General features: G+C 46.4%; 1 protein-coding gene across 1 annotated transcript in view; it reads left to right on the forward strand.

Moving 5' to 3' along the window:
* Positions 1-24,348, forward strand: part of tmem132e (transmembrane protein 132E) — a gene marked incomplete at its 3' end in the record, with an annotated part of 143,363 nt that overhangs the window by 71,915 nt on the left and 47,100 nt on the right. The window contains exon 4 of the mRNA XM_084449528.1: positions 7,510-7,702. Coding sequence (XP_084305654.1) covers positions 7,510-7,702 — 193 coding nt within the window. The remainder of the gene's footprint in view (positions 1-7,509; positions 7,703-24,348) is intronic.

Consider the following 24,348-nt stretch of genomic DNA (forward strand, 5'->3'; position numbering starts at 1 on the left):
AGGAGAGGAGGGACTGGAGTGACGTGAGACTAGTGAGGGAACAGGTGTCTAGAGCAGGGAGGACACAAAACCAACATAGAAGACAAGACAACAGACAAGACAACGAACACAAGACCAAACACATGAGGCAGAACAAAACCAAGGGACAATGACCAAAGTGTACAAAAGTCTCTGGGGGTAGTGCAGGGGCAGTCACAGGGAGAGGAGGTGCTCAGGGTCCAGGAAGGTCCAGGGGGCACAGGAGCTCAAGGTGAGGAATCCAGGCCGGGAACAGGGGGTGAGCAGGGCGAACCAGGGGTCCGGGGCAGGGGCGAGGGGGACAGCACCGGGAGACTCAGGCGGACAGCCTGGGAACCGGCCAGGGACAGCGCAAAACCCCTCCGGCGGACGGCCAGAGGGCTGACCAGGGACAGAGCAGAATGTCCCAGGCAGGCGACCAGAGAACTGGCCAGGGGCAGCACAGGGGGTCACTGGTGGGCGGGCAGAGAACTGGCCAGAGGCAGAACAGGGCGTCTCAGGCGGGCAACCAGAGAGCAAAACGGCAGGGCAGGTCTGGAGGATGACCAGGAGGCCCGGCCGAATGGCGGAACCATTTGGGAAGCGGAGCTGGCCTCCAGTGGCGATGGCAGGACCACCAAAGCACCCTGTAGCGCAGGCAGGATCGCTCAGGGAACCGACGGCGCAGGCAGGGTCGCTCAGGGGGCCGACGGCGCAGGCAGGATCGCTCAGGGGGCCGACGGCGCTGGAGAGAGCACTCAGGGGGCCGACGGCGCAGGAGAGACCGCTCAGGGGACCGACGGCACAGGCAGGAACGCTCAGGGGGCCGACGGCGCAGGAGAGCCCGCTCAGGGGGCCGACGGCAGACGGACCCACCAAGGCGGCTGGCGACGTAGACAGAACCCCTGAGGCCGGCGAAACCGCTCAGGTGGTCGGCCATGAAGCAGGAGGGTAGGAAGAGCGGTGTCCAGGGGACAGAGCTGGAAGATTGCCAGAGGACCAGCCCTGGGGTGGCCACAGGGCCTGGCATGGCAGCTGAGCCAGGGGTAGCTAGGAGGTCAGAGTCCGGATCCCCTACCTGAACAGGGTTAGCTAGCCTGGGCCTAACAGGGCTAACGGGACTGCAGCTAGCTAGGCTAACGGGACAGAGACTAGCTGGGCAGACAGGGTCAGGACCTGCAACTGCTACAGTTACCCCTACAACTACAGCTGCGACTATGACTATGGGGTCAGGGGCCGAGTCATCTACAGGGACTGGGATGACTACAGGGACAACGGGACTGGAGCTAGTAGGGCTCACAGGATTGGGGCTTGAGGAACTGGGGCTAACAGGACTGGAGCCACTAACAAGGCCAGAGCTAACAGGACCAGAGCTACTAACAGGGCTGGAGCTTACAGGACTTGAGCTTACAGGACTGGAGCTACTAACAGGACCGGAGCTAGCAGGACTGGAGCCAGCTAGGGACAGCCACCACTAAGGGGACAGGGACTGGGTCAGGTAAGGAGTTGGAGTCTGGAACCGGAACTGCTACCGCAACAGCCACAGCTATGGCTACAGCAATGCCGACGGCTACAGGGTCAGTGTCAGCTGCCGGTCCAGGGACAGCTACAGGGCCTGGAACAAGACCTACTGGGTCAGGGCCCTGTGGGGGCGCAGCCATGGAGGACTGCTGAGGCTCACGAGGAACAGGAGTCTCTTGTAGCTCAGGGAACAGCATAGCCAAGGGGGCCTGCTGGAGCACAGTCATGGAGGGCTGCTGGGATGCAACCACAGGTGGCCACTGGAGCACATGAGGAACTGGAGATGCTTGCAGCTCGGTGTCCAGGAAACACTGCAGGGCTGGGGCTCCGTGGATTGCTGCGGCATGGAGACCTGGAGATGCCCATGGTGCCATGCAATTGATGCTATGTATTCAAAAACCATGGGCAAAATGTCAAGCACCTCTCGTTCTAAGCGCACGAGCCCTCTCCCACCACCCGGCTGCGCAGACGTTTTGCATACGGTTGCACTTTGTTAGATTTACCGCAAGGTCGGGAATTGTAAGCATTTCCCGGTTAATGTGCACAATCCCCGACCGTGCAGGAGATGTGAGAAAAACTAACCAATTTCTCACATCTCCCGCGAGGTCGGGGAATGTGCACATTAACCGGGAAAAGCTCACATTCCCCGTTTCCTCACATTCACCGTAACATATACACAGGAGGAGGAGGTGCTCAGGGTCCAGGAAGGTCCAGGGGGCACAGGAGCTCAGGGTGAGGAATCCAGGCCGGGAACAGGGGGTGAGCAGGGTGAACCAGGGGTCCGGGGCAGGGGAGAGGGTCTGGACCGGGAGCAGGGGGTAGGCAGAACAAACCAGGGGCCCGGGGCAGGGGTGAGGGTCTGGACCGGGAGCGAGCAGAGTGGACCAGGGGTCCGGGGCGACCTAGGGGTCCGGGGCGAATCAGGGGTCCGGGGCAGGGACGCGGGTCCAGACTGGGAGCAGGGGGTGAGCTGGGGCGGACCCGGCCCGAACCATAACACAGTCCTGGATGACGTGGTCTGCAGTTTGTTCCTCAGCGCCACACTCGCACGCCGCACAGGATACCAAGCTCCATCTGTGCATCGATGAGCAGAAGCGTCCAGCGCCGGTCTGGAGGCGATTAAGCCTCACCCACGCCGGTCTGGGTAAGTCCATCCCGGGAGGGGAAGGACCGGCGGCCGGGATGAAATCACGGAGTCTGGAGGTGTTCTCCTCCCACTCCGCACGCCAGGTGTCTGATGTTAAGATCTCTGCACTGCTGCAGGAGATCCTGTGCGGCAGGCACAAAATGGTGTCTCGCTGGGGGGCTCTGATGTTTCAGCTCTATCAGCCTCAGTCTGCAAACATGGCTTGAATGAAGGCGAATCATCTGCCAGTCTGATACATTTGAGTAAGAGGCATAGAATCACATTACTCTCAGAAATCCTAGAGGCCCATGGGATAGAGATACAGATCAATTGTTGCATACTGATGTGGATAAGAAATGCCTCTAGGTACGCCGTGTGCATGCTCAGTGGTCCCGCCGAGCAGACTGCCGTAAACTGCTTAAATAACCCTCCTAGCCTTCGGAAGGTTGTTTGACCCTCCAAGACCCCCCCCTGCTAATCAGTTCAACAAGTCTTATGATCAGAGGAGCATAATCCCTAACCGTTGCACAAATCTGAGCATTAGCTACTGTAGCCAACCAGGGAGCTAGCGGAGAGGACACGCGAATACAACCCCTCCCCCCCTTTGAACGGTTTACGCTGTCATCAACATTTCTCTACAGGGTGTTTCACCCGGTATCCCCTTCCCTTTAATCCCCTTTGTCTGCTGTGCTCTTACACATTCCCCTCCAGCCATCCAGACGTCTGGTGTCCTCATTCAGTGCAGGTCTCTCTAAGCGTGGTCTCTCTACGCCACCTGCCTGAGAAAAGGTGTGTCAGGGATGATGGGAGGGAGGGGCCTATCCTATGAGTGATGTTGAGACAAACAGGCAAAACTCATTCAGTCTGTCAGATCTCATCTTGCCACTTCCCATAAGACCCTCAACACAGGGGGTTGTATCCTGAGCCCTCCCCTCTACCCCCTGTACACCAACAAGCGTAGCCATGCACAGCTCCACCAGGGTGATGAAGTTCGCAGATAACACGACGGTAATGGGCCTCATTACTGACGACGACTACAGGAGAGAGGTCTGTCAGTACCAGATCGGTTCCAGCTGCCTGATTGGTTCCAATAGCATCTGCGCATGCGCGCCTGGTCCATCATCATGTACGGCAACTCCACTTGGACAAACTTGATACACGATCCGTTCTGCAATCCGCAAATACTTACGACGTGACGAACATTTAGTCCAAGAGCTTGCTAGCTAACTAGCTAACGTTAGCTACATATTTAGACAAGTTCACAGCAGCAAGCTAGTAGCTAGACAGCTAGGTAGACTAGCTAAAGCTAGCAACAAGTTCATAGGAGCTAGCTAGCTAAGCAGAGTAGCTATTAATCAATCACCCAAAATGTTTTATTGATCAAGTAAAACAGTCTGGGTAAGTGCAACGCGCAATCCCACTGTCACAACGTCGGCTACTACCCTACAGCTAGATGGTGTCATTGTATCACTTTTAACCATAACCACAAAGCATTCTGTTACACATAAGAACTGACACTTGACTAGTAGGCTACACATAAAATGTTCCGTGTGTAGCTATGTGTTATTGCTGATTCATTACACTACCAATAATTACAATGCCCATGTTTTGCTTGATCAATATATGTTGAGTGATGTATTTATCCATAGAACTCAGTATGTTACCAAGTTATTAGGTTTAGCTAGTCTGCTTAGCTAGCTCCTATGTACTTGTTACTAGCTTTAACTAGTCTGTCGGGTATCAAGTTTGTGGTTGTCAGTGCCCGATCTATCAAGTTTGTCAAGTGGTGTTACTGTACAAAATAATGGAACGGGCAGCAAAGATTGTGGACTACAGGAAGAGAGGAGAGAGTCTGCACCCCATCACCATCAGTGGCTCCACTGTGGAAAGAGTTAGCAACTTCCAAGTTCCTGGGTGTATATCACTGAGGTCCTACTGTAAGCTGGGATGTGCACACCAACCATGTGGTGAAAAAGGTACAACAATGCCTCAGACAGCTGAAGAAATCTTGCATGGGACCAAGGATCCTAAGAGCCTTCTACAGAGGCACAACTAAGAGCATCTTGACTGGGAACATCCCAGTGTGGTATTGGGACTTGTAATGGTTTGGAGGAACTGAACCCAGCCAGCCAGACGGGAGGCAGAAAAAAGTGCAAAAGTCCAATGGGCACGGTTGGGGCACGGTACTGCTACTACTACTAAAGTTCTAAATCAGAATCAGGTCAGGCAATCAACAAACACAGTCCAGCAGTCTGTAATCAGAGTCCGTAGTTGTAGTCCAAATCCAGAGGAGGGGGGGTGGAGGAATCCATGTGTTAATCCAGAGGTAATGGCTGGCAAGCCACAGCAGTGCACTGGGTCCGGAGGGAAAAAACGAGAAACGAAATGAGAAAAGAAACAGGGGACAAAAAATCACGAAGACTATCAATACACACGGTAGGATAAACAGGCTGGGTACTTACTTACCACAGGGATACTATAGGAAGGGCTGGCAATGATTGTCGAGATGACCAGATTCTTGTAGATGATGAGCAGCGTCAGTTGTGAGGAACCCTTATGTTAAGATCAGGGAATGTTTGTCTGTGCTGCTTTATGTCTGAAGAAGGGCTTGTGCCCGAAACGTCACCCTGAGGTGAGAAACCATAAATAAATGTTAGTGGGAGCATATCTAGTGTGTGGATTCTGTCTTCTTTTCTGCTTGTATTTTTGTCCAGCACCTAGAGCTCAGCACTTTTGGACGTGCATGTTTTTAAACCTCTTTGAACCGCCGAAGCCAGCCATGTCTGATCGCTCAGCTGTGCCGGGCGAGAGCGTGCCGTGCCCGTGCCGAGGGGGAGGGCTGTGCATGTGAGGGCGAGAACGCACGGCAGCCTCGGCGGAGACCAGAGGGAAGTCAAGAGAGAGACCGGAGGGAACTCAGGATAGGAAAGATGCCCGTGCCAAGCTGCGCGTAACGCGGGAATGGGCGCACGGAGCTCGAGGGTGGAGGTGCGGGAAATCGAGCCGCAACAGGAAGTGCTCTGCCCTCAACCATAAAGCGCTGCAGAGGGTAGTGCGGTCTGCCCAACACATCAGTGGGTGTGTGCTCCCCTCCATCCAGGAGCTATACAACAGCTGGAGTACCAGCAAAGCCCCCAGGATCATCAAAGACCCCAGCCTCTCCAACCATGGCCCCGTTTCAGCTGCTGCCATCTGGCGAACGCTATCACTGCCTCAAGGCCCGGACCTGGAGGCTCAGGGACAGCTTTTTTCCATCAGGCAACAAGACAGACACCTGAACAAACGGCATGCTGCCTGTCTGCACGTGTCCCTCACACACATGCTCCCGACTGTACACACACAAACACACACACACACACATGCTCCTGACTGTACATCACAAACACACACAAACACATGCTTCCGACTGTACATACACTAACACTCACACAAACGCACACACATGCTCCCGACTGTACATCACAAACACACACACACACACACATGCTCCCGACTGTACACACACAAACACACACACACACACATGCTCCCGACTGTACACACACAAACACACACACACACACATGCTCCCGACTGTACACACACAAACACACACACACACATGCTCCCGACTGTACATACACTAACAAACACACACACACACACACACTTCCGACTGTACATACACTAACACACACACACACATGCTTCCGACTGTACATACACAAACACACACACACACACACACACACAAAGCAAAGCACATTTGCACCTTCATGCACCATAGACTTAACGCACACTATTGCCTTCTATTACACTGTATTGTACCGTTTTTATTACTATTGTAGCTATTGTTTTTATTTCTATTATGCTTTATTATTTATTATTCTTTACTGTTATTATCTTGTGGTGTTTCTATTATTGTAGCCATTGCTTTTATTACTGTTATGCTATACTTCCTTGCTGACATTATATTTTGTTGTTACTACTGCATGTTTCTGGTACAAGGTTGAGCCAGAACCCAAGAATTTGACTCCCCTGTACACGTAGAAAGGCCATTACAATGTATGAGCATCTGAATATGAATCTGCTCAGGCAGAACTCAAACCCATGTGACACTCATATACTGTATCTGGTTTATGCAATGGATGCCAGAAATTGAAATGTTACAGGATTTTAAAATCCTATTCGTAATCATGGATCACCAACCACATTTCCTTCTGATGGGTAAATTGCAGAATGCAAACACGTGATCACCACAAACATTTAATCTTCTCTACCGTTGTGAAGCACAGTGACACACATACCACACAAAATATATCTTGTCATGTTCATCTCTCTAAAAAACATTACTCACACACAAACATGCAAACAGGTCCTATGCCTGATTAATTTGCTCCAAAAAAGGGGAGCAATAAGCCAAAATTCCAGATCTCAGATTGTCCATCTCTGTTTGGTCGGACCCAAGTAGAAGTGTAATTGTTTTATTTGCAGATTGTTTCAATACATAATACCACACATGATACCTAACACATGATACCTAACACATAATACCTAACACATAATACCTAACACATAATACCTAACACATAATACCTAACACATAATACCACACATGATACCTAACACATGATACCTAACATGATACCTAACACATGATACCTAACACATAATACCTAACACATACTACCTAACACCTAACACATGACAGAACAGCTGGTTGTGCCCTTGGCTCATTCATTAGTACATCTAATGATCAAATTCAAACCTGACCCCATTAAGCCCTTGTTAATGAATGAAATGGCAGGGCTCGGTGCAGATTTTGCTGCTATGATGTTTCATGCCGTGATTGGCTCAGATTTGTTGTTGTATTTTTGCCTTGGCAGTGATTCATTGGCCAATATCGAGGTGATGCAGCTGGATTTCGAGATGGAGAACTTCACCAGCCAATCAGTCACCAGGAGGATCAACTGGAACATTGATTACCGAGGACAGAACCCGCCTCCGGATTCAGACAAGGTGGTGACGGAGTTGACCGTGGTCCAGAGGGACATCCAGGCCATTACCCCGCTCTCGATGGTGAGTGGCTCATGACATCCCCAGTCACTGTGTAGCCATGGAGACTGTCTTGGCAGTAACACTACCCCCGTTGGTAGACTAGCAAGTCATTACAGTGAGAAAATGATCCCACGCGGACACATCAGTCTCCTGTTGTTGTTTTTGCTTGGCAACACACACAGTTTATCGTGCTGATTCACTGATTGGAAGTACAGTGCATGTAAGGCCACTGCAACCAAAGCACACCATGATTAAGGGTTTATTACTTCTTTAATTGTACCTCTTTTCCTAACGCATGAAAAGGGCCAATTAGTAGGTCATAAATGGTGATTGTGTAAACCAGGGACATTTATCAAGTAATAGTTAGATAGTGGGGGTGTGATGTCCTAAGAGGTCCGGTTCCCTCTAGTGTGGTTCCACCTCTCCTGCTGATTGGTCACTTGTAGACCTTTAGAACGTCTGGAGGGTTCCACGGTATACCTCATTATTTTGCCCATTAGAATCCAACCTGTGGAGCAAATGTTCAAGCTAGGTTTTAGCTCTCAGACCCTCAGTTACAGTTTAAATATGCCACGATGCAATCTCACATTCTGCTTCTCTCACATAGAGATCCATTTGTGCCAGATCAGAAAACGATGTAGGTAATTGGCATTCTAAGAACAAACAGCTATGCTGGGCGGGTTTAGGTGTGATGATATCAAGGTTGCGGTTGAAGTTATAGTGTGTGATAGACGCTGATAGACAGATGGCTCATCCAATCACCTGAGAAGTATTTTTGAAATTGCCTGCCCTTTACCGTTTCCAACAAATAGCTATCAGATGGTTATGTTAACCACTTGGGAGGACATGAGCTGTAGATAGAGTCTATCACAGCTGCTGGTGTGTTTCCAGGGCTGTGAGGAGATGAAGGGATGGAAGCGCAACTGTAATGGAAGATGAAGTCAGACTCAGGTGGATTGACAGAATCGCCAATGGGGGTTGAGAAAAACTGATTAAAGACTGAGCCATGTTCATGCATTGTGACAGTATACACAGGGAAGACAGAATCACACACACACACACACTCACTCACTCACTCACTCACTCACTCACTCACTCACTCACTCACTCACTCACTCACTCACTCACCCTCAGGTCTCCAAATTCAAAACTTGTTACTGTAACAACACACACAGATTCTATCTACCATTGTTTTGGTTGCTCGATGGCTCATCTCCTGACGGCTGGTCTGGAATCTAGAGGGAACATAGTATCTGTGTCTGATAGCGTCCACAGATTTGGGTGGATGGGCGGAGGAAAACACAGCACGCCAGGCTGCACAAGATGAATCCCCTCTCTGGTTATGAACACGGGGGGGGGGGTGAGGCTAGGAGAGGGGGGGGTGAGGCTAGGAGAGGGGGGGGGGTGAGGCTGGGAGGGGGGGTGAGGCTGGGAGGGGGGTGAGGCTGGAAGACAGGAGGGGGAAGGAAAGAAGAGGGAGAAAACAAATCCCCAGACGCAGAAGCTTTGCTAAAGATTCACCACCAAGATGAGCTGAGCTGGTAAAGCCGGGGGAAGAGGGGGGCTGGAGGGAGAGAGAGAGAGCGGAGGGAGAGAGAGAGAGAGAGAGAGAGAGAGCAGGCTGGAATTGGTTGTGTGGTTAAATCAGAGCAGGGCATCACCCCTTGAGTCTGTCAGGGCCCACGCCAGGTCCCCTGGACGCCACCGAAGCTTTCTCTCCCAGGGGCTTCCTGATTAAGGGGGGAGTGAGGGAGGGGGGAGAGGGCGAAGCGGGGGTGAGGAGAGGAGGGAGGATGGAGGGGTTGGCAGAGGAGGTGGTGGGCAGCAAGGCGTCTGTGTTGCTGGCTCCACCACTACTGCTGTCACAGCAGCTAACGCGTAGTAAATAAACCACAGGCCCTGGGGCAGGAATTCACACTGCGTGAGTACATACTGTACATACACAGGCACAAACGTGTTTTAACATACATACACGTACAGTCATCCGAACTGAAATACTTCGCAATTGCAAGTAGCTTCACAGCCAACAACCCTGGTTGGAACTAGAAGCACCCCCTCCCCCCATAATCCATTTGTATGGTCAGATAGGCTAATAATAGCCCATTATACATTTGAGGACCTTTATTTTCAGTGTTTGCTGGTAGCGAATGTCACAGAAAGGCAGGGTGGAAATTCTATTCTATTCTATTCAAATGTTTGTGATGCTTACGCTATTGATGACATATTTACACTAATTCACATAGGCCTACGGAGGGGCCTCATTTATAAACGTTGCGTTTTTTAAAAAGCGTGCGTAACCCATGCTGAGCAACTTTCTACGCAACTTTCGGTATTTATAAAAAACGAGCTGAGCGATAAGTTGGCGGAAGGTGTGCGTAACTCTACGCACACTTCGACCCTCCTTTAAAGGGCAATGCTTGTTTTTGACAACCTGGACCTTATTTACGACATATTATAAGAAGTTTGACTCACCGAGATCACTTTTGTGTTGTTCGGAGGCCTGTAGAAGAAATTTAAAATCCAGCGCGAGCCAGTATATCCATGTAATGGCGGCGGACGGGGCAACGGGAACGCAGTTTCTCAAAATCCATTTTCGGCCGCTAAACGGTTGTTTTCATCAATCAGATTGGATGAATCGCCAGTTGAGATTCTTCAACGCGATACATTGTTGTGGTTTCCAAATACGGGGTCTTTAGCCTCTGTAATATGATCTTTACACGCCTCTCCCCCACTTGCTCCAGCACGCATGCGCACAGGCCAGCGCGCAGACTGGCTATTCTCCGTCTGTAGGCTACACTCGCGCTCACATTCTCTGCGCTACGATCGGATTGTTGGTGCCTAGAATATTGTGTGCAATATGGCTGAATATTTGTCAGATTTAGAGGATCTAGAAAATGAATTAGAATATGACGGACGTCCATATCGTTTTGAGCCAGAGTATACGGACGAAGAGCTCCTTGAAAGGAGGGTGAGGAGACAGAGAGAGGAACAGCTGGCCCGAGAACAACAAACCGCTGCACGCTCCCGAAGAGATGGTAACTGGTGGTGTTCTTGCCTACATTGTCACCCTATGCCAACAGAGGAGGAATGCATTTGTTGCTCTGAGTGGGACTTGAGGCCAGACGATGCACGTCTGGAAGTCTCGAGAAATAACGACACATCGGACCCCACACAACAGTGTCTCACAACTCTTGAGGATTTTCCATCTCTGATCAACCGGGCAGTGGTAGAAACTTTCTTTCGTGTGCCAAAAGTGAACTGGAAGACCCAGCCAAAGCCTTTAGGACCAAATGGCCAACTTTCAATTGAGTAAGTAGACTACAAATAACATATGCATAAAATATTTTTTGCCTTGAATTTGTCCGCCTGATAAGTAAATATCTTAGAATTTACATTTCTTTCTTCTAATCAACCCTCCTCTCCTACAGGCAGTACAGACTCGTAGCCTATCGCATTGTGCTGGAGTGGGCACTTCGAGGGCAACACCTTGGACCTGGCAACAGAAGAGTCATCCCGAGTTGCATTGTCACAGCCATCAGAACGAAATACCCCTCCCCAACAGACAGCTATGTTGGGTTCACCGAGGCAGAGGACATTTTCAATATCATTTGACTATCAATAGCCTACACATTCCCAAACAGACTACATTATTCGATTATTTTCTGCTTCTTTGAAAAATACTGTCATTATCATGTCTCATTCTATCTAGGATAACATGCAGTTTTCCCTAGCATTGCCATTTGCAATCACTAAAATCTTATCCCAGACCAGATCCCATAACTATGCTGGATGCATATTACCCACTGCAGTGTATCACTGATGTACTTTTTTTTTTACCAGCCTACATTTGTACATTTTATATAGAGAAATATAACGTTTCATAATTATTGAATCAAAAAATTAAATGAAACAAACACAAAGTTATTTGTGTTTTTATTTCGAGTCAGTATGCTCTACAGACAGCATACAAACACACAGACCTACAGCACAGACCAGAAATCAACAACAAAATTCTCATATAAATGGTACAAGGCACAGTGAGATAAATTCCCATGACATGACAATCCAGCAGTCAGAAAACATGATTCGAATTCTGTCAAGCTAATACGGTGTAGCTCTGAATAAACGCCCGAAACGACTGGTCCGTCTAGCCACTAAAACATTTCTATCTGGTCTAGGGACTGGAGCAATGTTCTGAAGCAGTCTTTTGTGAGGTGGTCTCTTCTCCTTGCGAGGTACTGTGTAAAGCACATTTGGATCATCCCTCATGTGCAGTACGCGCTCCATGAGGTCTCTCCGGAATGTCTGTGCTGTGCGAACGTATATGGGCTGTGTCACCCATTCGTGACTCTGTCTGGAGAATTTAAAACTGTAGCGGAGTTCTCCTGGAAAAAAATGAAAGCAGTTTCTAGTTATAGTTCACCATATAAATAATAATAATAATTTTATGTGAATGCGGTTGTTATGGCAGGACATATATTACAGCACAGAACTCTGTTATAAAAAAATAGGTAAAGATTGTCAATTACTCCCACGAAAGACATTAGAGCACAAAGCTGGCCTATAAAAAGTTGAAGCCCATCAACCATCTATCATCCATCTATTCATCCCATGTGATTGACTGGGTGTGTCTCCCCATCTATTCATCCCATGTGATTGTCTGGGTGTGTCTCCCCATCTATTCATCCCATGTGATTGACTGGGTGTGTCTCCGGCATCAGTTTTGCTTCCTGTAACAACCTTGAGAAGTTGCATTATCTATTCTTGTTTTTAGAGAACTAGGTAACATTTATGTAAATCTTTTGATAACTATAAATATTTTTTGCTAATCTCACGTTACCTTTTTTGCTTGTATCCTGTGGTCTGTCTACATTTTCGTTGTGATCCATGATTGCCAGCTGTGTGCGTGCCCGCATGGAGTCATATCCGAAATGTATTCTTTTCGGGGCGTATTTCAGCACCACGGAGTGAAACACCTCCAGAGATCCTGTGTGGGTGAAAGACAGACAACCATAGACAATTATACATCCACATCGGATACATTGTGTGTGTGTGTGTGCGCATTTTTTGGACTAGTATATTATTTAGTCCCTTGTGGACTATAAAGGTAGTATAACTTTGTAGCTTTTTCTGTGTTTGAGCGCCACCTTTTGCAAAAACAGGAAATGGATCAAAATTTAAAAAAAACAGGATTCATTCCCAGCCTACAGCAGCGGATTGCGGTTCAACAACACATTTAGAAGAACAATTACAAATTATGATTCAGAAATACTTCAACTATATAAAAGTGACACACCTGTATGTTTGAAAAGTGACATCTGCTTCAAATCCCGAAGGAGATTTTTGTCTGTCACGATGTCTTTGAGGGCGTTAAAGCTGGTGAACCAGATTCTATCCACCTCTTTCTCTGTTGCTGCTCGTCTGTCAAAGGAGGATGACAGCAGGTGTACTCAACACCGTCAACCTCCCATCGATGCACGCCACTGATGTGATGCAGCACCGAAACCCATCGACGGACTGCAACCTGAAAAGATGACAATGGACCCTCAGCGAAACACTTCTCTTGAAAAAAATATTGAAATTACAGGACTGTAAAGCTATGTTTACAGTATGTATGTAGCAGATCAGGGGAGATCATTTTGTTTATATTTTAGGTCATTACAAAGTGGAAAAAATCATAATCCCATTCTGATCCTGAATAGTATCGAGGACTTTATAAATTAGAGTATGGTTTTTAGTGAATTAGTTTTTCTGTTTTCTAAATTCATATTCTTTGGATTCTTACCCCAGATCTCCCTTTGAGGATTCACAGGACCAATACAGGTGGTTGGTTATAGCTTTCACCCACAGAAGGAGGTCTTTGCTGTCCTTCTTATTCGATGCAGCAACAAGTTTCTTCTTTACACCTGAAAACACACACACAACAAAATCCCAATCAGTAAATTAAACAATACAAACACATGCAAGGAATTGCATTGTCAATTACTTTGCCTTTCTAAATGAGTAAGCACTTCTAAGCTGTGGGTTAGATAGTAAAATGTGATGGCTTTAGCCAGTGGCAGACTGGGATCAAAAGACGACCCTGGCTGCCGTTTGCATCACAGCGGCCCTTATTCCAATGCACACCCCCCCCTCACACACAGCGGCCCTTATTCCAATCAAATCCCCCTCAGACACAGCGGCCCTTTTTCCAATCAAATTCCCCTCCCCTCCCCTCAGGCGGGCCTGAGTCCCAAGGCCTTTCTGGCATTTGCCAGCGCGGCCAGATTGCCAGTCCGCCTGTGGTTTTAGCTTACCCTTGACGACATGCCAGGGGTCAAACTCATGCCGGATTTGGGGGTATTCCTCTCTCATGAGTTTACGGATTGAAGGTGATCTGTCGGTGGTCATCACAGCAACATCCACCCCACACTCCAGCAACTGGTTCAGGCCCCTCTGGAATCCCATGGTCTCCATGGCGACAGAGCTTGTTGCCTCTGTCACCTAAAGCATAATGAATATTAAAAAGTTTAACATCCACATGTTTTTTTTCTTGATGAAAGCAACCTCATCACACAGTGCATTTTAGTTTTGCATAGATGAATTACCTGGACCAATTCAAAATGGACTAGTTCTTTGGTGGCATCATTCTGGAAAGTGTATGTTGAATACTTTGCACTGTAACCTGAGAATAGAAACACATATGGTTCAATTTCCTGTGGGGGTGGGGTGGGGAATGTTAATTATATAAAATGATAGCGATTGAGATGATTGTACAATATTAGTAATGATGTAATATTTACCAGGACTATCACACCTGGCATCACCACAGAGTTCAGTACTATTTCCAGACTGTGATGCATCAATGAGCCGGGATTTGATCTGGTCATGTTTATCTTTGTAGGTGGACTGTATGACAGGTAGGAGGTAGGTCTTCTGAATGTTTTGGAACTGTGTTTGATGTGGAATGGGGACGTTGAGAAGAGAAGCCCAATCTGCTATGTCTGTGTACGTGGCTCCGGTGAAAACTATTGATGCACATACTTGCAGATTATTTTCTGGCATGCCTCTTCGGTCAGGACATGACTGCCAGTCACCAAAGTGTTTCCCACAGGTCCAGTGGATCTTGATTTGGCTGCCTTTGGTGTTGATTTTAGTCTCGGTTATTAGACTGGTACACTTGGGACAGGTTTGAAAAAGTTGAAGGAGGTGTGACTCGTTCACCAGCCACTTCTTTTCGGCCCATCCTGTTGTGGTGTCTCCACAAGAGCTTGCAGACCCAGACGTAGTCCCTGTGCTGGAAGGCGGGTCAGAACTTGGTGGTCCAAAACTGACGTCTGCGGGATCCAGACCCAAGTCCCCAAAACTCGTGCTGAGATCAGACACCGGTTCCATCTCTTCTTCATGTTCACTCTGAAGACACAAAACAGTTGCAGAATTTATCTCTAACTGCACTGATGTTCAAGTAAGAAATTTTCACTCTATCATAGTAATATTTACATGATAACTTTTTATGCATACATGTTTATCGTTTTGCTATGAATAAAAGACAAGGCTCTCAACTCACTCTCAATACTGCCGATGGTGTTGAGGCAGACGGGTGTGCAGGAATCAAAGTGGAGGTTGATGTGGATGGGATCCGCTCCTGGTGCAGACAAATAAAATACACATTGTATATGTACAGTACAGGAATGGATGGGCTGAATAGATACTCGGATAATACCCATGCAAAACCATTTCACTGCTGTGCTTACCACTGATTGGGACCATATAGGAGGCAAAGCAAGGTATTTTCCAGATCGGGATGGTCTTGTGCGTGTTGTTGTCTGAGGTGGACTGGTTAGAAGTATAGTCAACAAAGAGGATAAATCAGGCCTAGATGATCCAGATGGCTCCTCATCTGCTCTGTGTTGGCTTTTGATTGGAGTGGATTGTGGGCGTATTTCAAAGTCTGCCTCCGGAGGAGACCCCGCACCACTGGCACTCTCCTAAAAGATAGTGGCGAAGAAGTGTGTTACAAAGCCTCATGACAAAAACAACCGTTTATAAGGTTTCTATTTGTACATGTAGGTAGCCTACAGGATCCCAATTCACACATTGTTGTCTGCATAGGGTAGGCTATTGAACAAAGAAATTTGCCCTTCCCCCAACACCCTTGGTAAAGTTGCTATATGGAAATGCAGGTACAGGAGCCAATTCACACAATTGTCTGCAGAGGGTAGGCTAGTGAAGAAAAGAGGTGCCCTTCCCCCAGCTCACCTGTGTTGAGCTTGGGGTATTCAACAAACATGCTTCTTAGTTTTACAGACTTTTCAATTCAGTCTGAGAGTGTTTTATAGTCTATTTATATTGCTATCAGTGATAATTACTGTAGATAATTCTTCAACTTAGTTTGTAACGTTATATTGCTAGCTACTTTGTTGACATATTACACCAATCGATGAGCACACATTATAGCCTAATAACATAATTCCACTAAGCTTCAAGAGAAATGCTTTACCTCCATTGTGTCTGTTGTGCCTTCTGCAACCTTTGGGATGGCATTCTTCCTGAGGCGGAGACGCTGCACTTTCTGTGTCCCATGTGTTTTTTGGAAAAAAATCATCGGCAGCAAAGTGCATACTGCATACCCGATGATCGGCTAGCCTCAATGTATCCACTGGCGTATTGGGGTCCTTTTTCAGCGCTACTAGCCAGAGCTTTAGGACGTCCGTGGAGAGCAAAGGAAGCCTGTGGAAGCTGAGATTTGTCCAGGTAGTCATTTTGTTTGGACAATTTGGGTACACGCAAAAACGAACCATTGCTGACGAATGACGACGACAATATTCTAGGCACCAACAATCCGATCGTAGCGCAGAGAATGTGAGCGCGAGTGTAGCCTACAGACGGAGAATAGCCAGTCTGCGCGCTGGCCTGTGCGCATGCGTGCTGGAGCAAGTGGGGGAGAGGCGTGTAAAGATCATATTACAGAGGCTAAAGACCCCGTATTTGGAAACCACAACAATGTATCACGTTGAAGAATCTCAACTGGCGATTCATCCAATCTGATTGATGAAAACAACCTTTTAGCGGCCGAAAATGGATTTTGAGAAACTGCATTCCCGTTGCCCCGTCCGCCGCCATTACATGGATATACTGGCTCGCGCTGGATTTTAAATTTCTTCTACAGGCCTCCGAACAACACAAAAGTGATCTCGGTGAGTCAAACTTCTTATAATATGTCGTAAATAAGGTCCAGGTTGTCAAAAACAAGCATTGCCCTTTAACTACGATAAGCACGTTTCTGGAGAAAGGGGAAAACGCGACTCCGATGGCAGAGAGATGAAACTCGGGAAAGTCTGCGAAACACATGACATATTGAATAATAAATACATCGGTCGCTGCAAGAAACCCTCCAATGTGTCACACAGTTTAAACGGAATCAATCGCCACAGTAGCCTAATCACGAAATAATGTCGGCATTGCTTTGGATGTGTCTGTGAATTGACCCATTTGTGTCATAATATAATGTTATGTTGTAGGCCTATCTATTTATAGGCTATCCCGAGAAGCATCACGGGCAGTAGCCTATGAATAAAAGCCACATATTACGTTGATAACACAACACGAGCCTATAGGCTTATCATAGTAATGATTCCGTATGTCGATAGCCTACAACTATAAGGCCTATACCGCACCAAACAAATGTTGCATTCGGCGTTGAAGTATATTTATTCAGTTAATCATTTATTTAGTTAATTATTCGTATGTTTAATTATCCACCTATTCATTCGTTAATGTATTTATGTATTTATAGCCTATATTTGATTAGGCTTTTATGTAAACCCGAATGACCACTGAGGCAAGCCGCAACAATGATGTTGAGCGGTGAATGGAAATGTCCTACTTGAGGCAACTGTAGGCTACATTAGGCTATCTTGTACATCATCATATATCCTCATATTGTCTTATGATTGTCATGTAGCAGGCATACGAGGAATGTGGGCCTAAAAACGCATGTAATCCCAATGCTCACATGCCGCTTTGGTAGAATTAGCTGTGCGCAAAACAGCGCATAGGTGATGCGTCTCCAAGTTGTAAGAACACAAGGGAGCAAGTTAGATTATTAATTTGCCAATCGTCATGTGTGTAGCAATAATTACCCTTTATAGAATCACATGAAACTCATCCATGGACCCCATATATTTACAAGACCTCGATACAGGCACTGATATAGCTGGATTATAGTAGGCCATGACGCACGGGGCCTTGGATATGCCGGGACTTGGCACAGATGATCTAATATGTGCTTGGCTATCCCGCAACATCCATTAGAACACACAGCTTCTATATGCCTACAGAATGTTTTGAGAAAGTATGTGAAATGCATGATATCCCGGAAAATACACAAATTGGCTGCTGCAAAGAACCCTCAGATCTGTCGTACAGTTAAATTGGGGATACTTGCCTTAAGTAGTCACTATAGGCCTACATGTTTGCATTGTTATGGATGTCATTGTAAATTGACCCGTTTATACGTTGATAAGTTTGGCCTTTTATTCATGGGCCACCCTGTGAAGCATTAGATTACGTGCAATATAGATCCAAACCCCATTACCCATGCAACAACACTATAGGCTTATAATGATTATCAGTTTGGATATAAGCAGCCACCTAATAAGGCCTACCGCACTAAAGGAATGCCAATATAGCCTGCATGATAGATAAGTCATTATCTAACAGACCGCTCAGGCCTAACAGGTGCTCTTATCAGTCGTGCACATGTGAAATCATCGTTCCGAAAAGATACTTTTGCGGCGTCTCTACCTCTTTGACCAATACCTCCACCTCGCATCGGTAAAATGTATCTTTCTCTTTCTGCCTTTTGCACTCGGCTCCATTGTCGTTGCATATGTATAGGCGTATCACTGACCATTTATAGGCAATTGTGGGCGTTAATTGGGGGGTGATCAGAACGCGCGTTCACGTGCCCCAAGTTAAGTGTTGATTGTGATTTATAAAGGGCAGCTGGCGTAGGCGTGCCTGAGTGAACATGGGTTGTGATAAGCAGCGTTTTATAAATCGGAGATTTTTTGTGCGTATATTTTAGTAATCACTTAGCTAAGCTAACTTAGTTACGTGGATTCTACGCAATGTTTATAAATGAGGCCCCGTTCATGATATTCATGAATGGATATTAGACCATTCATTGCAGAAGTGTTTGAATGACAAACATTAGTGAGTGGGAGTTACCTTGCAGCAGTAGGAATATTGCTGGTTAATCGGATAGGATCGCTTTTTTTTTTTCCCCAGGGTGGGGAAATTTGGATTTTCAGTGGCAAGGTATTATAGATAGATACAATAAGGTACACCACAGTATACTGAAATACTGCGCTATACCCACGTTACAGCACTCATGACCTAGGCCTACATTTACACAATAAGAGCGGGATAGCCAGTTAGCTCATGGGCTCACAATAACTAGCAGCAGCTTCCATAACATTAATGGTAGCGGTCAGTGGCTAAAGCAGTTACACTGATGATAACAAAGTCATCCCCACCAGGAACCCCGGTCTCCTGGGTGGGAGTCCAATGCCTTCACCACTACTCTACTTGTGCAGTGGAGATCGGTGGGTGGGTTTTGGTGTCCTTCTTCCAGTCCCTAGTGTGGGTTGGGGTTAGAATATGGGTTGGGGTTGGGACAGGATCTGATCTATAAGGCAAGGGGTAAAGGTTGGAGTGAAAAGATGAACATGTGGAGGTTTGGGGTATAGTCCCATGAAGTCATCCCCACCGGGTCTTCAACCCCAGTCTCCAGGGTGGGAGTCCAATGGATTTTGGTGTCCTTCCTGATTTTGGTGTGCTGGGACTACTGCCTCTTGTGGTGCCAACAGAGAAATGCAGGCCAACATTGGTCCTCATTCCTGAACATTTTCTTAAGTGTCTTCTTAAATGTCTTCTTACGAACTTCGTAAGAACAACCCTAAGAAAGATCCCCGCCGGATTCATGAACGCGTGGAAATGTGTTCCTAAACCGCCAAAGTGTTCTCAGCTGTGCTCCCCTTCTTAAGTTGAATGCGTGTTCTCGTACACCTGAATTTGCATACATAAACGCCCCGCCAGCTCCTTACTACAGGGTCGTGTGCACACAGAATCCCCAGACAGCACGGAAAAAGTTCCCAATTGACATGCTTGATGTTCAAGGTCACGTGCAAATTCAACGTTTTATTCGTCACATGCAACATAGCCTACCAGTAAAATGAGCAGTGAGATGTTTCTCCGCTGGCTCTGTGCACACTAAGCTTAAGCAAGGTGAAACAAATCAATAAAAAATAACAAAAGAAAACAAGACGGTATATATGGGCTTTTAATACAATATGCAAAATATATAACTTACATGAAAGGGATGGGATGTGTTGAGAGCAGATTGAATTGTAGCCTACAGTTTAGTTAAATGCATGAGTAGGCTACTTATGGATCTTGATAGGCCCTATATCTATATTATGTAGGACCATATGATATATTTTAGTTATGGATATTCACGTTTACAGTATTTACAGAATGTAGATGTGTCCATTCTGACGACTATGGAATATAAGGTGCTGTTGTGCTGAGTCTGAGTATAGCGACTGAGTTTAGTGCTTATTTATTAATTCACTGCCATTTGCAGAGTTTGTGTAGTGATTTTATTTATTTTAGGACACCGCGATGCCTTCATGAATGTGAAACGTAATTGGAAATGATACAAATATCCTCGTATTTATGATTATGATTATTTTTCAAGCCTAGGATGTCTGTAGACTTGATGTGAACGCAATCACCTCGGATTTCTCATAAATTCAGCCCTTGCGAACGGGCGCACTCCAATCTAGCCTACCTACGACTGCATTTCCGCGTTCTTAAATCCTGTTCTTAGATAAGAACAAATCCGAGATAAGAAACCATTCAGGAATGCCAGAATTGTCCCGGGAACTTCGTAAGTGGAGTTAAGTAGAAATTTCTTCTTAACTTCTTCTTAACTGCGTTCAGGAATGAGGTCCATTGTCCTCAGTAACGGAGGGAGGGAGGGAGGGAGTGATAACCGGACGAACGCTATACTAGGTGCGCTGGCTTACAGCCACGCACAAAAAAGCATCAATACATTAAGCTAATTTCTCCATCACTACCTAAAGCTGTGCCAGTCAACAGTCAGTCTAATCACTGAAAATAAACCACATAGGTGTAGAGCAACTGGTGCATCACATCCTATACAAAAATGAATTACTATAGGATTTGAAGTGTCCTACTCCTATTGTAATGAGGACTGTCTGTCTGTAATGCAGTAGCGTACCGTGGGGTCTTGCACAGGGTCTTCTCCAACATTGTTATTACTCCCAATGCCCCCCCCCCCCCGCCCGCACACCCCGTACACACACGCAGACAGGGAGAGAAACTACGCACGTAGGGGTCAGTGGAGTCTGGTGGGTCCTAGAACCGGGTAAGCCGAAGCACGCACGCGCAGCGCGCACGATTTTTTGGGGGGTGCGCTGTCAAAGCATGCCCTGATGGGTTTCACAACACCAGAAGGGCGCTGAGCATTGGCATTTATATGTAAAAAAAATACAGGAAAACTATAGTAGCCTAGGCTACTGATGTTTTTTTAAACACATCAACAAAGGCCAATAATTTGAGAGCGAGCGAAAAAGATGGCAATATTTAGGCCGAAGCAACCAAGCTTTTAGGGACACACTAAATAAATTACAGAGCCATTATGACAACAATGGCCAAGCACCACGAAGAGAATGACAGGACAATAAAATAGACCCCCTTAGGACACAGCACTCAATAGCCTACTCCCCTACTTCACTAATCAGTGTTTAGGCTACTAGCCTACTAGGCGTATTAGCCCACCGCCCCAGGTCTTGATTTGGTCTTGGCTTCCGTAAGCTAGAATAATTTTATCTGGCCTACAATGTTAAGTGAATAACGAGCTAGTAAGACCGGTGTCAACGGACCGTAACGTGGACTGAATTTTCATGAGGACTGTAGGGGGCGACGGAGCACTACCAAAATGCTAAACACGGATGAAAATGAAGCGATATGGCAGAATACAATACGCATGTCAAAAACAAGTCAAAAACAGTCTGAAAGTCGATTTCAGGCTTCCCCTTATGGTGTCAGAACGATGGCTTATGATCAAGTTTTCAAATCAAGTTTTATTTGGATTTGTATGGGTAAGCCAGGATTACCCTGGCTTATAGGTGCAATCGCCACTGGTAAGGGTACCAATAATTTGCAACACTTGGGACAATTTAATTGTTCCTATCAAAACGTAAACAACTATAATTCCTTATCAAAACGAAGTCCATTAGGCTACGACAACTCGTGCTCAAACACCACAACGCCTTTTATCAAACTGAAATAGCCCTGCCAGTGCTAACCATCTCTGGGCTACTGTATTTAACATAACAATATCGCATTCATAAGCCATCGTTCTGACACCATAGGGGAAGCTTGTCAACGACATGCGACAACAGGTCCTTATCTCTCGCAGCAAATTCACACACATTGCCAACATGATCAATCTGAAATGCATACGGTTGTGTATAATATGTGTATTACAATATGTGTTTTTACAGCGGGGAGCTGACTAAAGTTAGCTGGAAACAGTTCTGACCAGCAGGCTACAATTTAGCTACATTTCAATCCGATCGCGTCTACAAACCATCTCTCGTTTCTATGCTTCCTTAGAGGTGATAGCAAAAAAAAAAGAGGAAGTGATTTGCTACAGTAACACTTAGGCCCAATCTCAAACCACCCCCTAGCCACTCCCACTCCGCCACTGAGTGTCCCTCCAAATTAAGTGTCACTCGCAGCTGTGGAGGGCACTCTCAATCGAGGGGGAGGGTATATAAATGGAAAGCTAAGTGTGGGACGGACTCCCCACTCCACCGGAACCAACTGGAACACGGAAGCAGCCGTCACCATGGCAACTGACAGACGCCACGCAGCCCTTGTCTGTACGGCTGCACTCGTGTTAAACAGAGTGCAAAATGCTAGAGTCGCTGCTCGCAAAAGAAGAAAGCGTCTGCAAACTCTTGCAACGTTGCTGTATCAGCAAGAGGTAAGTTAATTTATGTAAGCAATTTATGTAGTGTGAGCCTATGTGATCATTACAGTGACTCCTGTCAGGCTGAACAACGTGGACCGCAATAAGCAGGCATCGTGGCCTATTGCCCAATCCCCTGTGAATACATACAATATCATACATGGAAAGAAAAATAAACCGATAATACGAAAAAGCTATAATAAGGCCCACCCACACACAGCTCTGAATCCAAGTTTTTGCTATGAGGCCACAAGTGATGAAATAGGCTATTTATCTGCAATCAGATAAATATAACGTTGCCATTGTTGACAGTTCCTATAGCCAACAATGTGTATTCTCATCTGCGATAGGCCACATAATCAACACAGCAAGAACAATACTGGTGAAACATGTAGGTGTAGGCCTGTGATTCAAGTGAAATTGCAGTCTGGTAGGCTATATTAGCTGACTGGATTTGAAAAGTACATCACATTGAAGGTGGTATTGGTAACATTTTTATGTAGACTTATAATAATAATAATAATAATAGTAATAATAATAACTATTGCATCCACAGAGCTGTTAGAAATGTGTGTAAGAAAAGTGTTGCTTCATCTCACATATATTATGATTGTGAATTAATTATTTCATAAATCTAGCAGGTCCGAGATGAATGCTCTGCTTACATTTGTGGGAATGTTCTGTTTAACTCTGTGTGTTCATTTATTAAAGGGTTCCACATATGCTAATTTAACCTACCTTCTATCTCTACCTTTGGTCCTGAAAATGTGTTCTAAAATGTCCTTTGGTCTGAATAAACATGTATTTATTTATCAGGGCTATTTTAGTATCCCCCCCCCCCCCCACCCAGGCTGAATTGACTTGATTCAGAGTATGCTAATTATTTATTTAAATTAGTTCCCACCAGGTAATGTTACCGCCCACTTTGCTGTTTTGAAAAGATGGCAGCTAATTTGGTTCCTTACGATTTTGACCCGCCTAGCGATCCAGAAAACGACAACCACCAGCCGTTAGGGTTAGGGTTGCCACCAGGTGCATCAATCAAATGCATGGATTCTATTGACAGGTGTCATTACAGCGATGCGTGTGCAATTTCAAAACAGGATGATGACGTTGCACAGAAAAAGGTATATAGCTTACCAGCAACTTGTTGGCTAATGTACCCGAGCCTTTTTAGTTAAACCAGGAGGCTAAAATAGCAGTCACATAGGCCTAACGTTATTACCAAAATAGCAAATAGGCGAGCCAACTGGGTGATCCATAAAATAGCCAATGAGATCAAGGCAAAGCTGGGTACAATGGTCGCACTGCCAACCCGGGAGGAACTGCCCAACATCGGCCAAGGATTCTACCAGCTTGCTGGCACTCCCATCTTCAGCCATGCAGCGGGTGCACTTGATGGATGCCACATCAAGCCACCGGGTGGTCTGCACCAAGCTGACTACCTCAATTACAAGGTCTTCTACTCCATCCAGATGCAAGCCATCTGTGATGCAACAGGCAGATTCCTTGACATTTTTATAGGATACCCCGGATCTGTGCATGATGCAAGAGTCCTGAAGAATAGCTCCATCTTCAGCCAGGCCCTCTATCCACCAGCCGACTTCTTCCTCCTGGCAGA

The sequence above is a fragment of the Borostomias antarcticus genome (genome assembly GCF_949987555.1).
Source record: "Borostomias antarcticus genome assembly, chromosome: 15".
Lineage (NCBI taxonomy): Eukaryota > Metazoa > Chordata > Actinopteri > Stomiiformes > Stomiidae > Borostomias > Borostomias antarcticus.